At 35.6% G+C, this 27,844-nt stretch overlaps 1 protein-coding gene and 1 pseudogene across 1 annotated transcript in view; both read right to left on the bottom strand.

Annotated features, from left to right (window-relative positions):
- Positions 1–4,568: 4,568 nt before the first annotated feature.
- KDM5A (lysine demethylase 5A) overlaps positions 4,569–27,844 on the bottom strand; it is a 78,397-nt gene continuing 55,121 nt past the window's right edge. The window contains exons 23-28 of the mRNA XM_011367837.2: positions 26,072–26,623; positions 25,561–25,704; positions 20,020–20,179; positions 18,397–18,617; positions 16,370–16,780; positions 4,569–8,993 (exon numbers count right to left, since the gene is read on the bottom strand). Coding sequence (XP_011366139.1) covers positions 8,787–8,993; positions 16,370–16,780; positions 18,397–18,617; positions 20,020–20,179; positions 25,561–25,704; positions 26,072–26,623 — 1,695 coding nt within the window. The 3' untranslated portion in view covers positions 4,569–8,786. The remainder of the gene's footprint in view (positions 8,994–16,369; positions 16,781–18,396; positions 18,618–20,019; positions 20,180–25,560; positions 25,705–26,071; positions 26,624–27,844) is intronic.
- On the bottom strand, positions 13,605–13,723 carry LOC111744573 (annotated as a pseudogene).

The following is a 27,844-nucleotide window of genomic DNA, read 5'->3' as shown; positions in this document are numbered from 1 at the left end:
AGTGAAGTTTCATCTGTATTTGTAGCTGCCCTGCAGTGCTAGCATCACCACCTCAGATCATCAGGCATTAGATTCTTATAGGAGCGCAAACCGTATTGTGAACTGCACTTGTGAGGGATCCAGGTTGCATCCTCCTTAGGAGAATCTAATGCCTGGTGATCTGAGGTGGAGCTGAGGCGGTGATACTAGCACTGGGGGAGTGGCTGCAAATACAGATTAACATTAACAGAGAGGTTTGACTGCACAGAGATCATAATAAATCAATTGTTTGCAGACTCATATCAAAACCCTATCAGTAAGTGACAAAAGGCAGGCTTTATAGTGGCAAGTGTGTTGATGTAGTTCAATTATACAGCTGCATCTAGTAGCATCTGATTCTGCATTATGGTGAGTTGTATAATTATTTCATTATGTATTACAATGTGATAATAAAGTGCACGATAAATGTAATGCACTTGAATCATCCTGAAACCATCCTCTCACCTCCAGTCTATGGAAAAATTGTCTTCCATGAAACCAGTCCCTGGTGCCAAAAAGGTTGGTGGCTGCTGAACTAGGGCATCCAAGAAGAGTTTATAGAGAAGAGCCTCTGATGACACTATTTTAAGGGGATAAATATAAAAGGAGACTGATGAAAGAACAGCTAGAAGGAAGAAAAATTAGGAAAAAGTAGTGACCAAGAAGCTAATGGAGTTTTTAAAAGGAAGAGGACAATAGTGTCAAATGCTGGAGGTCAAGTAAGAACTGAAGTGTCCACTGGATTTAGCAATATGTAGTTGATGACTTTAGTAAGAGTAATTTCAGTGGAATGTTGAGGGTACAATCAATATTACAATAGACTGGAAAGAGAGACGACCATGTGAAAACACAGAGAAAACTCCAAGTGACAACAGCAGAGACTGGAGTGATACAGCTGCAAGCCAAGGAACAAGGATTGGTGGCCACCACCAGAAGCTAGGAAAAAACAAGGAAGGATTCTATCCAGAGTCTCAGAGGAAGCATGGTCCTGCCAATAACTTGATTTTCGATTTTCAGCCTCCAGAACGAGACAATTTGTTGTTTTAAATCAATCTCTCTCTCTCTCTCTCTCTCACACACACACACACACACACACACACACACAGATTATAGTAGACCGAGGAGTGATTTGAAAGTAGAACAGTGGTGCTTTGCTACCAAGGAAATTAGAAAAAGAGGAGAGGGACCACAGGTTCAAGGGAGACTATTAATATAGGAGGCACTAGCATTTTTATATGCTAAGTAAGGGAGGAGAAAGAGGGGCCTACTGATGGAAAAAGTCTTTAAGGAGTTGGGATGAGATTTAGATTTGTTCATGCATCTATGCATTCATAGTGTTGGTCAGAGGACATCTCTTCTGAGACAGATGAGGATGCTGATGGTATAGGTCACTAGGGAAGTTTAGAGCTCTCTTGTCAGCTTCAACTTCTGTGTTAGGAAGGTAGCGCCTCTGCTGAGAGAAGAGAGGTGGGAGGAAGGAGATATGACAAAAGATAAAAGTCTGAAATAGCCTTTAAGAATGGAAGAGGTTGTTGGACCATTGGGGCTGCTAAACTGCTTTGTGAGCTTGCCTAACTTGAGTCAATTTGTGGCGCTACCAATCAATGGTGTGAACTCAGCAATATTCAGTAGCCCATAATAGCAAAGAATGCAGATGACTAAAATGATCCAGGGACAACGTTCTGCAGGGCCAGAGTAATGGGGAAACAACAGACGACGAGTAATAGGCTATGAAGTCTATGCTAAATGGCAAAGAAAGGGGGTAAAGCCAGAGCGAACTGATAGAAAAAACGATTAAGGAATTGGAGGTTTCTTGAGGTCAAAGAGTAAATACACTGAAAGGATGAGATCAAAGGCCAAGACATTAAAGACCAGAGTAGTTTAAAAATATTTCAGAAATAAGGTTTTGACAGTCTCCAAGTTATGGCCTTGGAATTAGTTTGGTAACTAAAATGTTACTGCAGGTGGAGGTCCAGAAACAGTAAGGTCATCCATGATCAATATGGCCCAGAATGATGGAAGGCCTGGGGGTAGAGATGCCCATAAACCATTGAAGTCCTCAATGAATGTAGGCGTAACCATAGAGGACAGTCGATGGTACAGCTGAATAGCAGAGGCCTCAAATTATGACAATGTAAATCAGGAATAGAGGGGCAATAGCTCTATATTCCACCAATTCACACTTTGTAGTAGTAAAGTGAGAAAATGAGCACCTTCTACTTGAAATAAACCTAAGTGTGGCTGAGAGCCAAATTCCAGTTAATGAAAAAGTGGGAATGCTTATTTATAAAGGAATAGTAAAGTGAGAGTCTTTATAATGCAAAGAATTGACAGCAATGGGCAAGTGAATGAGGATAGGTAACACTGGATTTTGAGGAGAGGACTGATGACTGGGCCAGCTTCTATTTTAGATGGCAACAATGAATTACAGGAATGAGAAACAAAATGAATTAAGCCATCCTCAGTGTTCCAACGAACTCTGGAGTGATATTTCTATGACAAAATAAACAGAAGCACTAGGCATTGCCCAAGATTATATATGCTCGAATTATTGTTCAGAATTCCAAAAAGAGTATTAGTGATCATTTGTTTTGGGTCTCAACAAAACTTAGCCCCAATTAGAGGATGGCAAGGTTACAGGATAAGGACACCAGAAAGACTAGTGTCCAGACGGCCTATTGGTTTCAACAGAGTGCAGCCTTGTATGGCAAGGGAAGAAGGAGCCTTCGAGTGGCGGGGAAAAATTACAAAGGTCAGGTCAATTCAGGAGGAGGGGGTGGCAGAGTGAGGTCAAATTGTGTGATACTCCCTGTATCTGAGTTTGGCACTGAATAGAATGGCAAGATAACAGTCTTGGGGCATATATAAAGTGCTTGATGAACTGCAAAATTCAAATGCAAGTGAAGGCAAGACTAATGGGTTAATGACCAATACTTAAATTTTCTAAAAATAGACTATTCAGTATAGGCTGTATGTACCCTCCTCAGGAGTACTGAATAGATTTTTCCATTATTAAATGGGAGATTTGGACTACATGGCCAAAATCTATCTTACTCTAAATTGTTTTAGTTGAGAAACATAAAAATCATCATCTATGTTTTACCCTCAAGGAGAACTGTAACTTAAATGTCTTTGTATCCATACAAACCCATACATAGTAGGGAACCGAGACTCACCTAAGGTTATACATAGAACTAAAACTTGGATTGATTCTTAAATGCAGTGTTCTTTATCTTTTGTAACCCTCAAGTCCTCATCTGGGCTTCTGAAGTTTTGTTTGGTTTTAACTACAGGAAATTCTGATTTCATCTCTATATCCCTGGCTACTTACCAGTGTTGCTTAACGTAAGCTGCACCAGCCAGAACCACCAAGCCATTCTCAAAGCTGCCTTTTTTTCCCATTAACAAGATACATAACATAGCACCAAAGACAAGGTTAGGGGAAATCCTTGCCTAGTAATTTACTATATGGAAGCATTAAATTCCAAAATCACTCTATAACTTACATAATATAGTATGTGACTATATTCTTTGTTGTTCTCTACTTGTATCATGTGTACTTCCCAATTACTAGCTAAGCTTTCCATGAAGAAATTCTGGATCTTCAATTTATTGGTATCAACTACAGGTGTCTTTGTTGGCAAGAAAATTCTTTTCCAAATTAAAAGATAATCAGATTTTTTTTTTTTTACTCTTTCCCAATCTTTCTATCCAAAACATAAATAGCCACACACTTCGTGTCTGAGACCAATTTCACTGCAAGCAAACCTTAACATTTTCAGTAATGGCGGTATGACCTGGTAATCCTGACAATGAGAAAAAAGTGCTATTTACTTCTCTGGAGTAAGTTAGTTTGAACTAGTTTTAAACATTAGGAGGCTAAAGGAAAGTACAGGTGACCCTTGAATGTGGTTAGGGGCACTAACCTCCTGCAGCTGAAAATCCACATACAACTTTTGATTCTCCAAGTACTAATGGCCTACTATTGACTGGAAGCCTTAATGATAATACAAAGTTGATTAACACATATTTTGTTATATGTATTATATATCATATTCTTACAATAAAGCTAGAGAAAATAAAATATTAAGAAAATCTTAAGGAAAATACACTTACTTATTGAAAAAAATCTGAGTGGGCCTGTGCAGTTAAACCAGTGTTGTACAAGGGTCAACTTTATTTCTTCATTTTCTCTATTATTGGTTTGCTGCAAAGGAATAAATTTCTCAAGAATCAAAGGTAGAGAAAGGTCTGTTGGTCATCACTGGATTCTTGCTGAAAATAGGTGAAACCTTCAGGAATCACTTTTTCCACTTCACTTTCGATAACACTATTCTCAGCAATCACACTACTGATCAAATTATTTAAGACCAGTTTCTTTATTTTATAGAGAGCAAATGCACTATCGGAAACTGCTTTGGTACAGGTTAGAAGTGGCTCTCATATACTTGCAAGTTTTCCTCAGGATTATTATTACCAAAATCTATCTTTACTTGGTTACCACTTGGAGTTGCCACCAATGTAAATGATGGAGTAGGGGGAAACCTGAGCACACACAAAAATGTTTTTTATTTTTTAGAAGTAATGCAAATAACCGTATCTAATATTCTTTCAGAAAACAAAAAGAATGCAAAACATGCTCAAATAACAAGAAATCAGGTTATACTTTTCATAAGGCACCATCAAAACCCCTGGTAAATTAGAATCCATATTATAGTGTCTCACTAACAGGTAAATAAATATGTAAGGGAATAATCAAAAGAGGGTCTTGAGATTTATAAGACATTCCTGTTTAGACATCCTGGAAAATTGCAAAATTAAGAATAAGCAGGATACATCTTTAAAAACCCATCCTAACCTTTCCCAGTACATATCATTCATTGCATAGTGGTGACTGGATATGATCCAAGGCGAGAAAAGACTACAATTCCAAAATAAGTTAACATCCATTCTTTCCTTTTCATGCTGTAAATACCAGCTGATACCCACAGAAGTTACGATATGCTTCAATTCAAATGGTGGTGGGCGGGGGGAGGTGGCAAATCAATTGCCTACTTTTTAAACTTATTTATACTTAAGGACCTACTGCAAAAGCAACTTTCTACACACCTGTTCATATGCAAATCTTTATTGAACCTGGTTATCCTGGGACTTTAACAGCTTAATTTCTCCACAGTTTATGATTTTCAAATCTCATTCCAAACTGTCACTTTCTCCTTTAAAAAATGGATAATCCCACACTTTAAAAGAAGAGCTTTCTCAATTTTTCCTTTTATCCTCCTATTTTAAGTACTGGCTGATGTTCACACAAATGACTATAGAATTAAAATATTGACAAGCAGGGAGTTTCTTTTACGTGCACCGAATTTCACCTAGAATCTAAAAATTAAGAAAAACAATTTCTTGGATACTTGCTAAAGACAAAAGCATGGAAGAACAGAAGTGAGCAAAGGTAGTAAAATTGTTCTAATCTTACAAGTCTGTTAGCCTTTGCAAGTGTTTTAATTAAAGTACACTGCGTGCAATCATAGATTTAATGTTTGCCTTTTCAATTATTCAAAGTATGTTTTACAGTAATCTATAATTTTATTGAGGCACAAATTTGAATCATGCAGTGCAAAGCTGATTTGCAGCAACTTAGCAAGGGAGTCTAACATCTACGTCTCAACATGGCTTTGCTGAAGTAACTGAGAAAGTGAAATTAACATCTTTGAGAGGAAAATGCCCGTTCCTCTCCCAAGGAAGCTACTATCAGTGCTTTAGTTGTACTTGTAAACTTGAGGGTTTGCATAGTTCCAGTGACCTACTCTTTGAGACTCAAAGACCTACCATTTTTTTTTTCATTTTTCTTTCTATAAACTTTGCCAAAATAGTTCATAATGAAAGTGGTACAAAATATTTTTGAAACAACATATAAGTTAAAAGACCAAGGTGAAGAATTGCAACTTCGAGGAGAGGAAGGGTAAAAAAACATTTAAAATCAGCTTTTAACATAAAATGTTACGATACTGAAGAACAGAGAAGCTGTAAATAGTAATTTCCTCTAACTGAAAACAATGTTTTATATTAGAGCATCAGCATTTCTTTAAATAGATGAATCTTAGTCCATTAATTCCAAAATTATAGATTTGTATGTTAATTTTTCTTTTCTAATTTCTCACACCTGTTCTTCTCAGCCTTCGTCTAAATCTACAGTCAAGAGTCAGACCAAATCTTTTCTCTGTGACTGTCCAATAAATACAGAAATATCACAGTATCAATTAAATTACATATATAAGTTTCAAAATGTCAGAAGAAAAACAGGAAACTATTATATATGGTTGGAGACTGCCCTGCATTTTTCTCTCAGGTCTCTAGAAGGCAAAGGCCGTATTAAGAACATAAAGTATTCTCTATACAACCACTTATATCCATTTACCATACTCTACAAGCAAAGCACCTTAGCCATCTTTCTCAGCATTCTCATGCCCCTACACCGATTGTTGAGTAGCTACTGGGTGACTAGAAAGGAAAAATAGAATATTTTTTAATGTATTCCAGACAGCCATCACTTAAAACTGCATTCAATTTTTAACCCACATGTATTTGAAGATTTTTACAGAGACACCAAAAGGCAAAAATTACTGTGCTTTCTTCCATAACATCAATCAAGTGAAATTCTTAAGTAATAATATCTTTAGTTTGGCAAAATGAAAATTTATGAAATTAAGTTAGCTTGCAATATCCATTGAAATTTTAAATCATACACACACCTGACATGAGATTCTCAAGACACACGCACAAGCAAGACTTACGAACCTCTAAACAAGTCAAAACACTCAAAATTTTATATAATATTAAGGGAAGAGTGACAAAAAGTAGTAGAAACCATAGAGAAAGCACTTACAGAACTGGATTTTATAGAAAACTTTTTTTTTTTAAGTAAGAGGCCTTTTGAGTTAAATCTCATACCCACTCGAACTGTAACTGGACAGTACATTTCACTTCTAGTTACTAGAAGACATTTCTTTAAAACAAACTAGGGCAAAATGGGAAGAGGAAACAAACTATTCTTTAGGTCCACTCTGCTCCCCTCCTTTAAAAAACTGATAAAGTCAAACCACAGGTTTTTAAACAAAATTAAAGGAACACAAGATAGTGAAGACAATACATTATTTTTAGTTTAAGGTTTTTTCTTATTTCCTTAAAAAAAATTAGTCCCCCTCTAAAAAGAGTTTCCATACAGGTTACCTAACATCTTCCCAAGAATAGAGAACACAACAGGAAGGAAGAGGACACAGCACCATAGTTTCAAACATTTGCATACAAAAACAAACAAAAAAACCAGCCATCACAGACATAGTAAGAACGAATTTCCCAACAGACAGGGACAAGTCCCAACACACAAAGAAAATATAATTATTTATTTAAACAAAACAAAATGGAAGATCTGGTCAGGCTAGGATGGAGAAGTGCTAATTCCTTGTACTACAAGGAAGGAATGGGATTTCTTTATTAAAAAGCAAAAAAGAGTAAGCAAGCCCCCAAATGGATTTCTGATGCTGAAACTCTGTCATATGCTGCTGGTAACAGTAAATATATATATTTGTATATTCATATATGTATATTAAAAAAGGAAAAATAATCTATTTATAGAACAGTCAGTAGTCAGAGACATTTAGAAAAAAGTAAAAACAAGTCCTTTTTTCTTTTTTTAAAAATGCATTTACTAAAACAATTTCATCACCCAAAGTCCTACGACCCCACATCCTCTGATGAAGCCATGGTGTTATTCAATCACATCTGCTGTGGGCCACAATCAGAAACCGCCAATATTGGAAACAGCAGACATGGCGTCAGGGCTGCAAGGCAAAAAGCTGTTATTTGCTGGTCTTGCTCATGGCCATGCCTGAAGCCTGGTGGTATCTGATCTTGTGAATGAAGGTTTCCCCAGAAAGCATGCATCTTTGTGGCTCAGTAAAATGTTGACTTGTCTTCTTGTCTTTTGCAGAAGTCTGGATCCATGTACCTGCTCTTCTCTAAAATGCAGACCCAAGACAGCAAGACTTCTCTAAGCCAAAAAAGGCTCCCTGCCTTGAAATAAGAAAAGCTCTTCTTCCCAGAATCTATTTAGTCAGATTTCTGAACTAGACAGACAACGTCCTCCTCCTCAGGAAGATAAGGTGATCTGCCTCTCATTTGGGATTTTCTTCTTGGTACAAATAAGCACAAGTAGCTGAGATCTATAGACTGCGCTATCCCATGACTTCCTACAGGAGTTAACTTCGGCCCTCTCCCTCTACTAGTTGTATCTGTAGGGCATTAAATGCCAACTAATAGTGGGGGGAAAGTGGTACTCTGACTCCTCTGTAACTATCCTAACGATATACAAGTAATCAGCACCTCCACATGGTGCTGCCCCTAGCCTGTAAACCTCTAGCTAATATCAACTGGCCATAAGCCACATCCTATAGTGCCTTGCTCGCACACCAAAGTATTAATGCCAACCAGCCACCCTGGAACTCAATCAAATGTCTGGCCTTAATGTAGCAAACCATACTCAGAGGAAACATGAATTGAAATATTGGCTTCTGTACCAAAGAAGACACCCTCTGCACAGATGTGCTGATAGAGAATGTAGGTCACACAGTCCACACAAAGAGGACTTTTTCTGAAGGCCCATTCGTCTTTGGAAGCAACATTGTGAGAGGATCAAAACCACTCAATTTGATAACTAAGGTCTCAATGTGGTCCATTTTCCCCCATATCTCAAACTAATCCAGCATCTGCTAACTGGTTTCCTTAAGATCCTCCATTGGTAGTTTGTAGCTCATTATGAAGGAAGGAGCTGGTGCTTGACCTGGGCTATCTGGCCCCTGCTTCTTTGCACAGTTTATACAGATGTAATCTTCATTTTCAGCCATTTCTGGAGATACACCCACACAAACTTGATGAAACCACTCATCACAGCCACCATCACACTGCACCCAGTCTACCTGTAGGAGACAAGATTGGGAAATGTTTAAATTACATAATCATTAAGCCTAAAATAAAAGCAAACCAAAGAGCTTTCTTGGCTTAAACTATAGCAAACAATCGAGATGGCCAGAGATAGACAATGACTTCTTATGGGGTTCTTTTTTAAAGAAACAAACTGGAAAGTTAACACCCCAAAACTATATTTTACCACAATATGTCCACAAAATTAGGCCTCTTAGCTACTCCATTACCTCATAAATACCTGGGGCTCCTTGTGAGGCAGAAACATGTTTGAGAAAAACTTGACAAAAAAGAACTAAAATATAGCAGCCAAGTAGTTTCAGCTAATATTAACAATTTCTAGGCTCTAAGACAATGCAATTATCAATCAAGAAAGAAAGAGTACAACAATGTGAAGGCAATCCTGTGTATTAGCTTTATTTCAAAGAGATAAGCCAAAGTACTAAGAGCATTAAATACCTTTTTAGAAAAGCAGTCACATAGGCCACTTTTAAAACTAATATTTTTTATTCTTCTCTTCTTCCGTTACAAATACAACTCCCTATAAAAAGTTAGCAAATATCAGAGGTCAAATCTTACAAATTAACCAATTAAAACAGTCAAAGACACAGGTCAACAGATCACTATGAGGTTTAAAATTAAAGTATGGATAACTGATAGGCCAGTGGCAGATGCCAGGCAAACTCTGACCCTTCAGAGAATACTGTGATTATAGGAGGCTAGAAACAGACTGTCATTTGGAGACTTTAAGCCTTGTGCCTGGAGTTAAAAAATAAGGTGATTTTTGGCTTTTATATTTGGCGGTTCATTGTGGTAGTTATTAAAGCTGATGTCATGGCAGATGAGAACCTTTAAAAAGGCTACTCTCCCTCTCTCCAATACAAAAGTTAATCATTTTACTGGCAACATAGGAAGCCACTTAAAACAATAAGCTTTGCCAGATATTAGAGCAAAGTAAAGAGTATGAAGGGATAAAGTAAGTACCTCAGTAAAGCTTATGAGAAAGAACAGATGAAGGAGGTTTTGGCTAGATAAATGAATTTCAGGGAAAGTGAGTAGTTTTCAAAATTAGTTCCCATGTACTATAAAAAAATTATCATGTTAGTAATTTTAAGGTTATTATAAAGGGTAGGAGAAATCATTTGTCAAAATAATCTTTCTGCTTTCATTGTTCCTATTCTAGAGTTCTAGAGCTTAAGAAAGTATGTTGTATACTATAAAGATTACTGAATTCAGTCAGAAGTTCTGAGTTCTGATGTGTATTATTTGAGGCAAGTCACTTAAACTCATTAAGGCTCAATTTCCTTATCTGTAAAATGGAGATAACATCTTGTTTAATTATTTAGGGGATCAAATGAAATAATGTATGGCAAAACACCTAGTTACTGCCTGGGATATTGGAGGCACTTTTTTTTATCAGTTTCATGGCTCTACTTATTATCCTTCTTCACACAAAACATTTTGCACTTTGATATAACTGCTAAAACTGTAGGAGAGACCCATCCCAAACCTCCAGACTCAGAATATCTTGGGGGTACAAACCACAAGCCTACATTTTTAATCAGCCCCCAAAGAATTCTTATATAATCTAAATTTTCTTTGTTTAATTCTTAAATTTTTTTGGTTTTTCTTATATATTCTAAATTTAAACATCACTGGCACCTTGTGATGTTGCTTTCTGTGTATTCAGAGCAACTTAACAATTTCTTCCTAAAATGAATTTTTTTTCCTGTAATTGTTTATATAATATTTAACTTCAGAAGTCTGCATAAAGAAAATAATTGATTAAATGTTCCTATTGTGGCAAACTATACTAGAGAAAGAAAAAGGACATAATTACTTCTGTGCAACAAAATGAAAGTACCACAAGCAAGTGAAGATTTATAAAGTGCTAATTTCATAGTAGGTAAACTCAGGATAAGTGTTTTGGCTATTTGGAGCTGGTAAAGGGAATTCGGAAGATAAATTGTGTTTCTTTGGGTTGCCCAGATTTGAGATATTATCCTGTTTACAATACCATTCCTAAACCAAGATAACTCTACTCCTACTTCTAATCCTCTTAATCCCGTTCAGCCTCCATTCATGCTAATCCATAGGATAAGAAAATTACCAATTAATCAGTATTTGCTGCCAAGAAAAGTGGTCTCATATTCTTTAAAACCCAGTTCTGCACTATACTTACTGGCTTCCAGTTTCCCCAAATTAAATCTACCAGTCTCAAATAAGAAAGATAACATTTTCCCTTTTGTGATTTTGGCTAGAGGTCCATTCCTAGGCCTAGCTCTCCAACCATTCCAAAAGAGTATATAACTTTTCTTGAGATATTCATTGGTACACAAGATTCTATCTCAGTCTACAGATTATATAACAATTTACCCTGATAATCTAGCAGAGGAAAAATAGCACTTCTCTTACTAATACCTTCTTATCATGTTCACCTATTAATAATCAAAGTCTAGTTGTTTGAAGAGGACTAGAGCATAAAGCAAACTAAAGTTTGGAATATCAACTGAATCCTCAGAAGATTTTGACACATGGGCAACAGACTCCATAGCAGCCTGAAAAGTAAAGAACACTGAATTGGCTAACTTTATATTAAGTTCTAATAGTCATTTCCCCTTTCATTATTTCTGTGAGATGTACTTATCATCACAAAAATAATTTTAAAAATTTATAGTTATGAGCTGTTCAAATATTAACTGGTAAGAGACTTAACATTATAGTACAAATAGATTACTGGGTGTGGATTTGGGGAAATGTGTGTTTAAAAGAGAAAAACATATTAAATAGAGAAAATAATGTTAAGTTTGACATTCTTTGTTTTGCTGTATGGTTTCCCATTTACACTTATGAAAAAATATTTGGCATAATATACTTCGTTCATTTCTTAGAGAATATTACTGAACTGGGAAGAAAGCAAGCCTGGTGATTTATTGATATTCTTAGTTTAGTTACCCAAATGAGCTTTTGTTATTTTGGCATTCAATCTCTTTTGTACCAAGGTTCCTTGGAAAAGTCAGATCTGAAAAATTAAAACAATTTGCTTAATGAAGTACAACATAACATATGTTCAGAATCCTTGTGGATATTTTTTTGGTGCTCTTAGTATTAAGTGACCAACATTCCCAGTCTGCCAAAGATTGACAGGTTTCCCAAGACACAGAATTGCAGTGCTAAAACTAGGAAAATTACAGGCAAGTTAGAATAGTTGGTTACCGTATCTCAACATCACCACAGTTTGTGTGTGTACCTGTGTGCTGCACTCATTTAATCAATCCAACCTTTGATTATCTGTGCTAAAAGGAGATATGAACTGACAAAGCCAATGATAATGCAAATAGTTTGGCTGAGACAGCACCTCATGAAAATCTTTTTAAATCAGAGTGGCTGACGAATAGTGAGAGACAGAAGTTTATCAACTTAATCTCCATTTATGGTGTCAGACTCCTTATGGAAGTAGTAATGCGTAAGGAAAAGCCCACAAGAAAAGGGTAAAAAGGGTAAAGGGAAAAGCCTATTTTCATAAATAAGATGATTAAATGTCAATATACCAAAAAAGTTACTTAAATATTTGCTTGAAAGAATATGCTCCTTGGCCACCCCCAGGGCTCCTCCCCAGCCCTTCTCCCAGTTCACAGCATGAGCTGGAGGAGGAACAACTTTTGCCCTAGTGCCTTTTTCACCTGCCCCCAGGGAACTCCCCAAACTCCCCTACCTTTGATTAGAATCTGTATTGTGAATAGTGGGTGTGGGGATGAGGGGAGGTCAGCCAGTGCCTTGACCACCAGCACTACCCTTTCCCTCCACTCAGAGCCAAAAGGAGGTGTATGTCCATCATGAAAGAAGGGGATTAGCATTACCTCCCTGACACCCTCCCCCTGACCAGACCAGCTACATGGGCAGAGGCAGAGCTGGGAAGATCCATCCTAACCTATGCCAGGCCTGCCCAAGGGAGACCCTGACATACAGGCTGCCCGCATCAGAGCGCTGAAACAGGCCCTTCCCTGGGGACCACACACGCCTCTCCAGAAAGCCCTGCATCAATAAAGTTCTGTCTAGTGTAGAAAAAAAAAAAAGAAAGAATATGGTCCTTCAAGTTAAACTGTTTTACTTTTAGTATCAATAAGAATGAATGAAAGGGGAATAGTTCAAGGAGAAAAAGATTCTGAACCTTAAAACTAATTTTTAAAAAATAGTTCATTATTATTTTTAAAATTAATTTCACCTTGGAGTTAATTTGACAATGATAGGAGAGATCATTTTTTAAAAAATATTTTACATTATTCTGATAATATTTTTCCTTTCTCTTTTTAAAACACCTTGAAATTGAGGCTAGGTAATCCTTCAAAGTTTTCTCAATCTACACATTTTGGGGAAAAAGCAATAGTAATTATTGGTTAGAAAAATGGTAAAAGTACCTTTACCTAAATATGAACGAACCCTAGAAATTATTTTTTTGTGGTATGATATTTTAAAGAACACAGATTTCCCTAAAAAACATTCTTTTCTTGTTATCATTTTGTTCCGAAGATGTATGCCATGCACTGATCTGGTTTGCTTAGGGAGACATATCTCAAATTGAGGAGGTGTAAAATTTTTTTTTTTTTTGCCTACAGAACCTGGTCTTCCTAGGTGGTCTCCCATCCAAGTACTAACCAGGCCCTACGCTACTTAGCTTCCGAGACCAGACGAGATCAGGCACATTCAGGGTGGCATGGCTGTAAATGTAAAATTCTCTACAAAGCTTTTAACCCATTTCCCGTTTGCTCCGAGAATACTGAGAATACTCGAGAATACTGACTGAGAATACTCGCTGGTGGCACCTGAGGCTATAGCGTTCACCTGGAGATAATTCGCAGATTACAGTCCTAACCTTATGCTCAGTTTGCCACAAAATATCTTGCTTATTATTTTTGCATCGCTCTAGTATAGCGATTGTCTTTGGAAACAAATGACATCATTCTATTTATAGCATTCTATTTTTAGTAGTGGTATTTCCATTTACAAAATACAATAATTCTTGATCAATGAAAATGTCAAATCCTAGAACAGCTTTGTGCTGTTCCATTCTTTGAAATTTACCAAATGAAAAAATTATTAAATACTGTTCATCTATATATTTCTGTTACATTAAGATTAGAGACAAGTTGTTTAGAAATAACTCCAAGAGCAGTTTTTATATTTTCACACTGAAAACCAGTCAGATTTGCTTCAGCTTCAAAGAATGTGTTTATGTAAAATTAACGCTAGCATGCACTTTTTCTTTCTAAGCAGGAAATGAGTTAAAGAAATGTTTAACTTTTCTGAAATAACTTGTTTCAAATTAAACACATTATAAAAATACAACACTTACTTTCTTTTATATAAGCTAATGACAGGTTAAGGCACACATTGCTCACCTCTGCATGTGTCTTAATAGTTTAATAAAATAGACATTTTCTCTGAATACTCAGTTAAATCTTTTGCTCCATCGAAATGTAGATAACTTTCTAAATTTTTTAAAAAATAACCTATAATGTTAGGACCAAATCTCAGGGCTCATCTAAAAATAACAATTACATCTTAACGCTTACATTTTTGGTTAACAAGTGCTTTCATATAGATTATCTCACCTATTCTCATAACACTGAGAGTAAGCAAGGCATACGTAAACAATTTTACAGAAGATGAGAGAAATGCTTATAGTGTTTATATGCTACAGAAAGATAATAGGGATAATAAATGAACTAAACCATATTTAAAATGCTAATAGAGAAAGAAGAGATTCTTAAGTGAAAGGAAGAAAAAAAGAAAAGGTAAAGATTCATGATGGTTTATATAAACAATGTAAGAAGGATAATAAGAAACCTTGAAAAAGAAACATATTTTGCTGACAGTCCTGAAACAGCCATGAAATTAAAGAAAAGAGACAGCTCTGCCAACACTGAGCTGCTAATACTTCAGTACCCATAAATAGTTAATCTTTCATCGGCCTCCTTAATAAACAAATTTAGATGATAATACAAAATGAAAGATACAAATTTAATACACATATATATATAGTGTATCTACTAAAATGCTTTTAAATGTTTATAATATACATAAATGCTTAAGAAATTAATAAAGAAACAAAAGTGAACGAATAAGATAATATAAAATAACTATAGAAAAAAGAATGGAAGAAAACAAAAATATTACAGCTATTGTCCTCGAAAGGTTAGACTATGGGATATATATTTTACTACATATTCATTTTTCCAAAAGTGAATGAAAAATCTTTAATAAGTATAATTTAAATGTGTTATTAAGCTTTAGAACGTGTTTTTGTGCTTACATCTTAATTACTGGTGGGGTAGGGATATTCATGGAGAGAACCTAGTCTGTGAGCCACATAACCAGAGTTCTACTTTGGTTTTGCCACTAATTAGCTGTGACTTTAGTCACATCATTTATCTTCACTGAGTCCTGGTTTGACCATGTGTAAAATGAAGAGCCCTCACAAGGTGACCTCTTCAAGCTCTAACGAGTATTTGACTGAAGAGGGAATTAAAGGAATAATGATACGATTATATTTATTTTGTTTACATATTCAAACTGAGGAGCTATTAAACTTCTAAATACCAAGTGGTATAATAAGCATAATAAAATTAAATCTATGCATTTACTAACAATCTTGATGGGAACCATAATAGATATCTCTAGTCATTTAATAAACTGACATTTTTCATAAAGTCCATCCCTCTTTCTCAGAATGTCAATATTACCTACAGAATGGCCATTATATATATTTACTATACTTAAAATTTAGGGCTAAAAAATTTAATATAATACCTTTAAAGGTCTTCCTTATTTTTTATAAGAGATTTGAAAAAATCATATTCCACTTAGGAGAGTGGACATAAGGCCTGAATATGGATAAGACACAGACCAAAAGGAAAGATGTAACCCCTTAGTTTTAGGTTGTTAGAACAAATATTAATCCAATTTGCCAGAGCTCTTAGAATACTGGCCCAGGAATTTTTTCGGGCCACTGTGGCTAACTAACAAGGTATTTAGTTCTGAGTCACCCTACAGGGAAGGCACACACTATTTTGAAACCAGTTATGCTAACTGCATATACAATGCACTGCTGCCCAGTGTTATCACATAGCTTCTCTCTGCTCTTGCCTTATTATGTTCACTAAGTATGATTTTTAAAACACATCTCCTCTACTAAGAACACTAACCCAACAGCCTCATAATTTGAAACAGTTTATAGAAACTGCTGAAGACACATTATGTTGGAACCCCACAAACCCTGAGGTCAAAAACAGACTATCATTTATCAAACACATGTCTCCACGACTGTTGCTTTTTATCCTCTCACACTTAACTACACCTAGTTAGAACTCACCTTGTCCTTGCAGGGCCTTTGGCAGTTTTGTGCAGCACACACGGCATTCTCATCATCAGAGTCCTCTGCCCCTGACCAGTCATATTTTGAGGGGATGTCCAGCACTTTTTTCTCTCTTTTCTTCTCAGTATTCTCTCTGACAAGTTCAACTTTGGCTGCAGCAGCCTTTTCCTTCTTTTTCTTTCTTTCTTCTTCTTTTGCTAGTTTCTTGGCCAGTTTGTTGAGCTCCTTTGATTTTTCTGTGCTTAATTTTAATTTCTTCTTTTTAGGTTTATCCATTTTCTTCAACTCCTTGGACTTTTGTTTTCCTTCTCCAAAAAGTTGTTCTACTTTTTCTAGCTTCCGTTTCCGTTTCTTCTCTGAAGAGTCCTTTCCTTTTATTTTTAATGGTTTCTCTTCCATGCTGTCATCCTTCAAAAATATAATTAGAAACAATTTTAAAGCAAGATATTTTTTTAAAAGTTTTGTTCTCTTATATGAGATATCTTGAATATAGATACAGACAAATACATAAACAGAGAATAAGTATAGAAGAGGTTACTAGGAACTGGGGGATGGAGGAAATGGGATTTATTGTTCAATGGGTACAGAGTTTATGTTTAGGATGTTTAAAAAGTTCTGGAAATGGATAGCTGTGATCAATGCATAACACTGTGAATGTAATTAACAAAACTGAACTGCATACTTAAAAAGAGTTAAAATGGTAAATTTTGTATTGTGTACACTATACCACAATAAATATTCTAAAGATACCTAAAAGACATTTTAAGAAGCAAATATAATATTCAATGAATATAAATCAACAGTAGAAAATAAGTGCAAGCTCTAAATGAAATAGCTCACTTATTTTTAGCTTGCACAGGGAAAAGAGGAAAAAGTTCATTGTTAGCATGTTAACATAGTCTGTAAGCACTTCTAATTGAGATGAAAGCATACACAGAAAGCTAAATGTACACTAAATTATGTAACAACTTTTTTGGACTTCATTTACCACTACTGAAGTTCTTTATTAACTCAATTAATAAATTATTGGTGGTTATGAAGTTATTAAAAATGTTACCAAAACATAAAAACTTGTATTCATTCTCATTAGAGGGTGTGTAGTGACTTTGGCAAGGGCTAGAAAATAGCTGATGAAACAATGCAAAAAAATTTATCATTTTTCTTTTCACTTAATATTATTGCTATTTTGTGCCAATATAATAAACATTAAAAAGTTTAATAGTAAATGTATATCTAGTAACAGAAAAAACAAGGGGGAGATAAAAAGAAATACTGAAAAACATAAGCATGATAATAATTTAGAAAGTAACACCTGAGAATTCATTTTTCCACAGATCTGAGACTAGAGGATCTTTGACAGGAACCTAAGAATCTGCAGAATCCAAAAAAACACTGCATTATAAATGTCTAAGTCTATCATATCTTGAACAAGATATTTAAGCTCTCAATATTCTGTATTTCTGCTTTTACTAGATGTGTGACCTTAGGCAAGTTTCTACCTCTCCGAAACTTAATTTCTTCATATGCAAAAGAGCTAAATACTTGTCTCGTCTATTCTTTTCCCTCTCCCCTTGAGGATTATGGTGAGGATCAAATGAGATCAGAGATAGAAAAACGTTGCAAAAATTATAAACTGCTACACAAGTGTAATATAAGAATGTGGACTCTCCTTCTCCACTTCTATTTAACCATTTCCTTGGGAAGCTTCTTTCTCAACCACTGTATTTTCCCCTGCCTAACTTTTGGGTCTTTCCAACGTGGGAATGTGAGCTAAGGAAGTTGTTCAAAACTGGTGGTTTTCATTATTCCCCTTTTTATTTAGCAGAAATGGCCTTTTTTCCTCCAAATTAAATATCACATAAAAACTCAATAAAGAAAACCATAAAGCAAAACTACTTTGACTTAAAGGGAAAGTAAGATAGCCAGAATATACTCACTCAGCCATCCCCCCTTGCCAACATCTGGGAACTTGGGCATTCTAAATAGTTTTACAACAAATGTTTAAGTAAACTTTAAATCCATACCTCCATGATATGTAGAAATTTGTCTTCAGAGGGTGGGTGTGTGGCCTGCAAAATCCGCCATATGTGTTGAGTCTCATCCAGAGATACTTCTAAGAGATCTCCAACCATCATAAGTTCTTCCAGCTGAGCTTTCGCTCCAGGTGACAACTCCAACACTGGAGGTTCCAAACTTCGGGGCACCAAAGGGCTCTTCCGAGGTTGTTTCCTTGGAGTACTAGAACCTTTCCAAAAACATATATGACAAAACAAAAAAATGAAAACTATGGGGAAAAATGTAATGTTTTCAAAGTAAAAATTTAGGGGAATGGTTCCTCCTCCTCCAATACTTACTTAGATATCTAGAGTCAATGCATCAGTATGAAAGTGAAAATTAAATTATTTTTATTTTTTAGGCAAGGCAACCCTTGGTTGACCTCACAAATTGCAAGGGCCTTGTCAGTTTACAATCCCTTATGTTTTAATTTTTTATGCCTAAAGCACCTGGTCTTCCTAAGTGGTCTCCCATCCAAGTACTAACCGGGCCCAACCTTGCTTAGCTTCCGAGATCAGATGGGATTGGGCTTGTTCAGGAAAATAAAATTAGAAACAAATACAGAACAAAAAGATCTAGATTTCTAATGCCCACTCTAAAAAACTGGTTTAGATAAAAATTTGGTTCCTTATTGATACTTTATCCTTAAATATCCTTATTGATTCTTTATGTCTGGAGGGGACAGGGATAGGAAAAAATATCTTAACCCATGTTCTCTCCTTTTCAGAAGATGCCAAAAGATTAAGCATATATAGCTGTCCTATATAAGCAGTTATTTTTCTAATGAACAAACACCTCAATTGACCTCTGAACAAGACAGGTCTGAACTGCCCAGGTCTGGGCCCCCTTACATGTGGATAACTATGTGGGTCCACTTAAAGGCAGATTTTTAAAATCCATGTATAAGGAGACCTATACAATTCAAACCATCCTTAAGGGTCAGCTGTATTTTTGATCCAAGTTTGGAATCTGTGTATGCAGAGGGATGACTTAAGTTATACGTGAATTTTTGACCTCATGATGAGTAGGCACCCCTAAGCCCTGCATTCTTTCAAGGGTCAACTGTAATATGCTATCCCATAAAATTCTGAAATTTACTATGAATAGATAAATGCCTTCCATTTCCTAGAGGTGTGACCTAAAGCAGTGTGACTTTTCAGTGTGGAAAAAAAAGTGAACAGAGAGGAATTACCTACCAAGGAAAATAAGAATTTTCTAACAAAGCTTTCCAGAACCAGAATGAATATTCTTTAAAAAGCAACAAGTTCCTCCACAACTGATAATGAACAAATAGAGGCTAAATGACTACTTATCAGAGACTTTATAAAAATGAGAGATGACACTAGACGGTCTCTGAAGTTCTTCTAATTAGGACTCAATAATTCTATGTCAGTTTTCAGATTATCACCTAATGACACACAATGCAAATAGGGACTGGCTTTTCCTAACCAAAATTGCATTTTCAGGTTCCAGTAGCGTTTCATGGCAAAGATTTGTATTTAAGAGGAATTCATAGTCTTGATTAATACAATGGTTTTTTCCTCACTGGTTTCATGCTTATCTTCTCCACATTGTTTTAAAGAGTACTATACCTTGAGAACAAGTCTTAGAAGCAGAAGAATAAGCATGTTCTGCACAGAATGAAGGTGCTGTCCACATGTGAGTGACCACCTCCTCAGACTTAATGGGAATCTCTTCATCACAAAAAAGATTGGGTTCCAGACTACTGGAGGACTTCACACTAGCTGTGTCCTGAAGAAGAGGGGTATTAAGAATTAGAACCATTTAACTTATCCTATGACAAGAATCTAAATGCAGGTTTTCAGGTCAAAATTTCTAATATAACACACTAAAAATATGACCTTAAACTTAAATATATGATAAATGTCTTATTAAATATCTTATTTAAATTAGATAGAAAATGTCTCAGGGGAAAAAAACAGTAATGATCAGTTTCAAGCCAAAAGGGAGAGAGTAAAGCTCAAAAATAATCCAAAGATAAAGAAGCTGCAAGAAAATCACCATTAAGTAATTTACCTTCTCTAGTCTGCAAGTCATAAAAACTCCTATACCCACAAGTTAAAGAACTCTGACCCTTTGAAAAGAAAAAAATTTTAGGAGGGGAAGAAAGGTTTAGATGTGACATATTAAGGACACAAATCATTTAATTCTCTCTAAAAGTTTTAACCTAGAACCTTACCAATTGCTCTTATTTACCAATTGCTCTTAATGAAGAGCCTGACTGACAATATTCAAATTACACAGTTCTGACAGCTCTGATTAGGTCTCAGATGATTCTCCCCTATGGTTAGTTTCCATAGACTCACATATACAGCTTTACTGGTCAGAGTGCAATCAGAAAGACAGAAATAACATGTATTTCAACAAGGAGAATTTAATGAAATGAACTGGTTAAATGTATATTAAAGGCCTGAAAAAGCAAAAGGGAAACACTGAGGTAACACCAAGATAATCACAAAAAGAGCTGTCATCCCTAGGGCTTGAGGTAACAAAGGGAAGAAATGTGGTCATCAGAACCTAAAAACTCAGAAGAGGGGCCCTGCAGAGTTGAGATCCAGATCTCTGAGGAGGAAGCACTGGCCAGTTAGTTCTGCTGTCTCTACTGGAACATAATGTGGTTGGTTTTGGGGGTATGAAAAAAAAACTATTAGAAACTGGAAACAAATGCTGCTGCTACCTGGAGTTTAAAAAAAAAAGCATGCCGTTCAGATGAACTCGAAGCCTAAAATATTTACTATACATTATGTGCACATATATTACTTTACAGAAAAAGTTTACCATCCTCTGGTGTAGAGTCACGGCCCCAGCAACACAAAGCAAATTATAAAAGAGTGTGTTAGAAAAGAGACAATGGCTTAGTGACTAATCCAACACCTGATTACCTTTGTAGGATGCATGAGAGGAAAATCTATTGTTATCACAAGACCATCCTTAATTAAACAGAATACTTAAAAGGTTTTATAAGAGGATTCTGGAAGACAATGCCAGTCACTGAAAATTTAGGAATAGCAGTAGGAACAGTCTTCCTCCCCTATTCAAGAATTTGTCCTAAAAAGCAACAGATAGTAGAGTATTGCAGTACTGTATTTTCCTACTTTAGTTCTCAGATGCTTCTTACTGACTGGAACTGTCTTTTCTGACCTTGACTCTACTCATTTCATAGTAATTCATACAGGAAACTTTCTGTTCAGCTTTCAAAATGGAAAGGATAGTGATAAAAAAATAATGATGAAAAGTAATAACAGGTAAAAAGAAAATTTAAAAAAAGAATTACTTCCCCAAGGCAAAGTATGAAATGTGCAGAAGTACAATATTGACTTTGATTAAGTTAAAAGATGTATTGCTAGGCCTAGAGCAATCATTGAAAATAAATGAAAACAGATGTAGTAAGAAGCAAATAAAATAAAATGAACATTTTTAAAAATTTCAATTAACCCAAAAGGCAAGAAAAGAGCAACGAAAAAAAAAAAAAAACAAAAGAGCTTAATAAAAAATAAATAGCAAGATGGTCAACTTAAATCCAGCCATGTCAACAATTATCATTAAGTGTAAATGGACTAAATACATCCAACTAAAAGACTGAGATCGAAATATTACTTTAAAAAACACACAATAAGTCACAGAAAAATACATACCATATGATTTCACTTATATGCGTAATCTAAGGAAAAAAAGAAAAACTAATCTAAAACACTCACAAGTATAGAGGACAATCTGGTGACCGGCCAGAGAGTAGGGGGTTTTGGAGGACTGGGAGAAAGAGATGAAGGGTTAAAGAAATACAACTAAGTAGGTGATAGATGGTAACAGGGATGGGGAGCACAGCATAGGGAATGCAGTCAGCAGAAATGTAATGACTATGTGTAAAACCAGAGAGAAGATAGAGTAATTGGGGGTATCATAAACTACATAAATGTCTAACCAATGTACTGTATACTTGAAACTAATAATAAAATGCTAAAAAGAATAATAAAACTCGATTATATATTTTACAAATATACGCATTTATAGAATACAGACAAGAAAGGACCCTACTACATACATATGCTATCTTACTATATACCACCTACAAGAGATATATTTTGTTTTTATTTTTTTAATATTATTTTTCAATTACAGTTGGCATACTATATACATTGGTTTCAGGTGTACAACATGGAGAATAAACATTTATACAACTTAGGAAGTGATCACCCAATAAATCTAGTACCTACTTGACAACATACATAGTTATTACAATATTACTGACCATATTCCTTATGCTATACTTTATTTTTCCTTATGCTATATTTTAAACCCCCATAACTTGTAACTACCAATTGGTACTAAACCCCTTCCCCTTCTGCACTCAACAGTCCACCCCCTTCCCATTTGGCAACCATCAAAATATTCCCTGTATCTATGAGTTTGTTTTGTTTTGCTCTTTAAATTCCACATGTAAGTTGAAATCATATGGCATTTGTCCTTCTCTGTCTGACTTAATCCACTCAGCACAGTATCCTCTAGGTCCATCCATGCTGCTGCAGATAGTAAGATTTCATTCCTTTTTATGGCCACTGTATATATATGTGCCACCTCTTCTTTACCCATTCACCTACTGATGGACACTTAGGTGGCCTCCATATGTTGGCTCCTGCAAATAATGCGGCAATGAACAAATGGAAGCACATGTCCCTTCAAAGCAGTGTTTTGGGTTTGAACATTCAGAAGTGGGATTACTGGGTCCTTCTTTGTCTCTTGTTACAGCTACAAGAGACACATTTTAAATATAAAGACATAGGTTAAAAGTAAAAAGTTGGTAAACAGCAAGCTTACTCTTCCTAAGGAGGAAAATTACAGTTCAGTCCCACTAATAGCAACATGCAGGAAAGGCAGAATGGCCTCTTAATGAGAAAAGTGTTTTGTATATAGATCTCTCTCTCTCATCTTCTCTAGTATTAGTTCAGACTAAAGTCTAAGATAAAATCTACTCTATTTCCACTAAAGCTCAAGCCACCCAAGGGTAGAGAAGAAGAAATAAGAGAAATCTAAGTGCTTGACTTGCCTTCCTCTAAAATAAGCAATTACTGAGATACAAAAAGAAAGTTCTTGGGAGATAATAGCTACTACTATTTTATACCTTCCTTTTTGACATGTAATTCTATACATAAATGCATTTGCGAAATATAAACTATAATATGGATGAACAGTTGCAGCAAAGGTAAACAATATACCTTAAAAGGAAATAATCATACAAATATTTGAAAAGTATCCTAGACACAATCACAAAAGACCTGTGACAGTCTTTGCTTCATTAAAATATATATTTTCTGAAGTGATTTTCTTAAATTGTTGCTCTGAGTACTTGAGGTGATCAAGGATATTACATGTAAAATGAAGTAATCAAACAATGCAAAGCACAAACCATCTGTTTTAAACATTTAAAATGCTATAACTAAGATCAAATGACAACCAGTAGGGGGTTCTTTCTCAAACAACGATATTGAATTCAAACTATTTTAAGGATGAATTTATGGTTGCAATCAGGAAACATCATAAAAAGGGAAACATCCCCAAGCCAATTGCAAATAAGTTGGCGAATAAAATTTTCATCATAAGTGCTTGCTATATGAGAAAACACTTAAGAGCATAATTTTTTTAATGCAAAGATACCTATATCAAGATAACTTTGAATTACTATAAGTCTTGCCACAATTCCTACAACCTTCTAAGCTGTCAAATACATTGCTATCACTATAAATGCCATAACTTTATTTTTCTACCCTGCCGAGACCCCTACCAAAGAAGAGACTATAGGCCAAGATTCTCATATAAACTTTTTTAAAAAGGACTACTCCCTACAACCATATCAAACCATGGTTTGATCCCTAGCTCTGAAATCAAGTAATACTTGTGATGTTTTGTTTTCATAGAGTACCAATGTGCTTCCAAGCAAAGTCCATCCTGTTCAGCAATTCTAGAGTAACTATTGATTATTAATGTAATAGAAAGATAACCCAAGTATTGGAAACCTCTAAATTATGGCAAATAGGCAATTCTAGCTAACTAACTTATATGAGGCATGGGCGACATTCCCTTTCAGCGGCTCCTGGTCACGCTATACAACTTCATAAACAAAGACGGTCCCTTCTTCAGAGGAGCAAGGTGCTTAGAATCATATTTTAACAGGGTAATTCAAGTCTCAACTTTTCTTGACGACTTCATATAACTAAAAATTATCTCATTAAAACAACTGGATGCATTTTTATCCTAAGAAAAATACTTTTCAACAGATAATTTACAAACATCTATGATGGATGGCTTTAATTTTATATCTTGAGAGTTTTAATGCTGATTGTATGAGCTTACCTACCTGATCTGCATACTGAAAAGACAGAGAAAAGATAGTCAAGGGATATGGAAAAGATTGTACCCTAGTTTTTTCATACATAAGAATATGAACTCCCTAGGTCCAAGCATAGATTCTAAACAGATCATCAAATAATATTATTAGGTAAAAGACAAAGCACTTGGGCCTGACACAAAATAACAATAAAAGGCCAATAAAATCCAAAACAAACAAACTTGCCAAAACTTTTTCTTCATCACCAGTGTGGTGTCATCAAAATAAACATATTGAGGGCAAATAATATATTCTAACTGTAACTGCAAATTCAAACTGCAGGCCCAAGTACAACCCATCTCTGAATATGACATTCTATCTAGCACCATCCAGATGAGACCAGAGCAAAGGACTCAAAGCATGGCCAGAATGGGATTCTTAAGCTATTAACTACACAGATGTTAACAACCACCCCCCACACATAAAAAATACTGAAATCAGCCACGAAAGCTTTTAGAACTTCAAAGCCTAATTTTGCTAATCTCTCTAAGCTTTAAGGAGTTATAAGGTGAGAGAAATAAATAGATTTTTAAAATTCCATCCTTTAAAAAAATTATTTCATCAATCTATATTTTTTTGAGCTTTGAAAAATGCTATGACCATAAACTCAAGATAAATAGATGACTAGCTTTCTCTTCCACTCTCAGGCCTCAAACATCAGTGTTCGGAAATTTTTTTAAACACACCCAGTGATCAGGTATGTACCCACACATCCTGGCCATGTAATTACCTTCATGTCGTAGCCATATGTCTCCCGAATGTCTTCATCAGAATCTGTTTCTTCATCGTCATAATCCATTGTTTGTCGAGGGGAAGAAGATACACTGCTCACCACTCGGTTAAAAGCAGATTGCTGGAAACTAGGTAAGTGTCCCTAAATAAACAATTCCAAGATGAACAGAAAGGAATACTAAACAAACATGGGTAATATGTGATTACGACCACCAAAATGTAATGAACTTGCAAAGTGGCTAACAGAGTTCACCAGTTAGTACAGGTCAAATCATGTGATTATGATGCCAAGGTCCACCTGAACAATATTTCCAGGTAATATTTCATTAAAATGACCTAGGTATGTATCCAAAGAAAATCCTATAGGTTTAGGTAGAAAGACATTATGAATAACATAGTTGCTGGCAATTTACTGTTGTTTTCCTAATCAACTGGTAAGATAGATTTGATTTACTATTTACCCACTATTATCCCATGAAATAGAAAAAGAATAAAAGTCCTACACTTGCCTGTAAATCGGGATTGGCAGCTGCTTTTTGGAGTTCTGCACTGATGATTTTTTCAGTTTTTTCTCGAGCTGCCTGCTCCACCATACGCTGGCTCAACACAGACAGTTTGGCCAAGGCAGAGGACAGTTCATCTGTGGCTAGGGCCTGCCGTGCTCTATCTTGCCAACTCATAGCACGTTCTGTCAAACACTGTAAGGCCTCTCCTTCAGGCAACCGTACAGGCAACTTCTGAAGGGATACCAGGAGTGACAGAATAGTTTCTAGCCTTGGCCTTCGAGACCGCATACAAAGTGGGCAAAGGAATTTTACTTCTTTAGCCTGCCAGCTAGATCCTTTTTTCTGGGAACCTGATTTAGGCAAGGGAACACAGCTGTTATGGAACCAGTCTTTGCAGAGCTCACACTGCAGCATAAATCCGCTGGCTGTCTTGCGGCAAATGCAAAATTTTACTTCTTCTATGCGGTCCACCATTGTCATCTTGGCTAGATTAGCTGCTCTGAGGGAATGCATGGCTTCAATCTCTTTTTGCTCCCGTTCTTTGAAAACTGCCACCTGTATATAAGAAACATTTCATTGAACAGGGTCACTGCAAAATACTCCAAAAACACCAAATCCTCAAGACTAAGGGATTATTTCCAAGTTGTAGCCTCATGGTGACAAAGCATTATCTTTAAAAAAAAAAATCAGTTGTCAATCATTTCCTAAAAGTTGGGGCAGCCTGGCAGTTTCCTTGCAAATATTCCTCATCTGTGAAACGGGCAAAGTGCTACCATATTTGACAATTTACATGAGTAGAGTACTTTGAATCCCTTTGTAGGGTGCAGTAGAAAGATAGTATGCCTTAAAGTCAAGTAACCTGGGTACAAAGCCTGGCTCTTGCACCTATTGATTGCTGCTGATCTGGGGCATGAACTTTCTGTATCTGTTTTCTGAAAAATGAAGATACCACCAGCCTCACTTTGTTGTTTTAAAATGCCTAACTTGGTGCCTTAGCACAAGGTCAATGCTCAGTAAATACTAGTTCCCCATCCCCTTGTAGTTCATTCCCTGGGGGCAAGTTCTATATAAATCAATTTTTATTTCTTTTTAGAAGGCCTAACTTGTGTAGAAGTAGAATAACCAATTACACCAAGATTGTAACCAATTGTAACTCATTTCAAAAAAGTACATAAAAGCAAACAAAATGTAATTATCATAAATGCCATCAGTGCATTTTTTTTAAAACTCTCATAGCTTTGAAACAATTTTGAAATAATTTTGTGTCCTACTTGTCTGGCAAGATTGACCTGTTAGGCAGGCTCTCTAATGAGAAATCATTTCCACTGGCTTCAAAACAGGATCATCTGTAGGCAGAAACAGCCATATCTAGTTACATAATGTATGCAATTCCCTACTATTACATATTGCCCAAACTTATTTTTACTTTCTCAGGCTCCTAATAATCTTAACACATTTCTCCTACTCTCTAAAAAAAAAAAAAAAGTAATTCTAAGTAGCTATAAATATTTTCTTAAGCACTCACTATACTGTTGAATGACATTAAGGGAGATATTTTAAATAGCATCTATTATCAGTAAGCTGATACAATTCCTTTGAAAAGCACAAAATGCTATTAAATTCTAACCCAGTAATCTCATTCCTAAATGTCAAGTACAGGAAAATAATTTGAAAAAAGGAAAGGCTATACGGAAAAGTTCACTTTATTAGTATCTGTAATGGTGAACACTTAATAACAACCAAATGTTCAGTATCAATAAAGTGTTCAGCAAATTA

Source organism: Pteropus vampyrus, unplaced genomic scaffold (genome assembly GCF_000151845.1).
Source record: "Pteropus vampyrus isolate Shadow unplaced genomic scaffold, Pvam_2.0 Scaffold137, whole genome shotgun sequence".
NCBI classification, from domain to species: Eukaryota; Metazoa; Chordata; class Mammalia; order Chiroptera; family Pteropodidae; genus Pteropus; species Pteropus vampyrus.
This window is presented reverse-complemented; position numbering and strand designations above follow the sequence as displayed.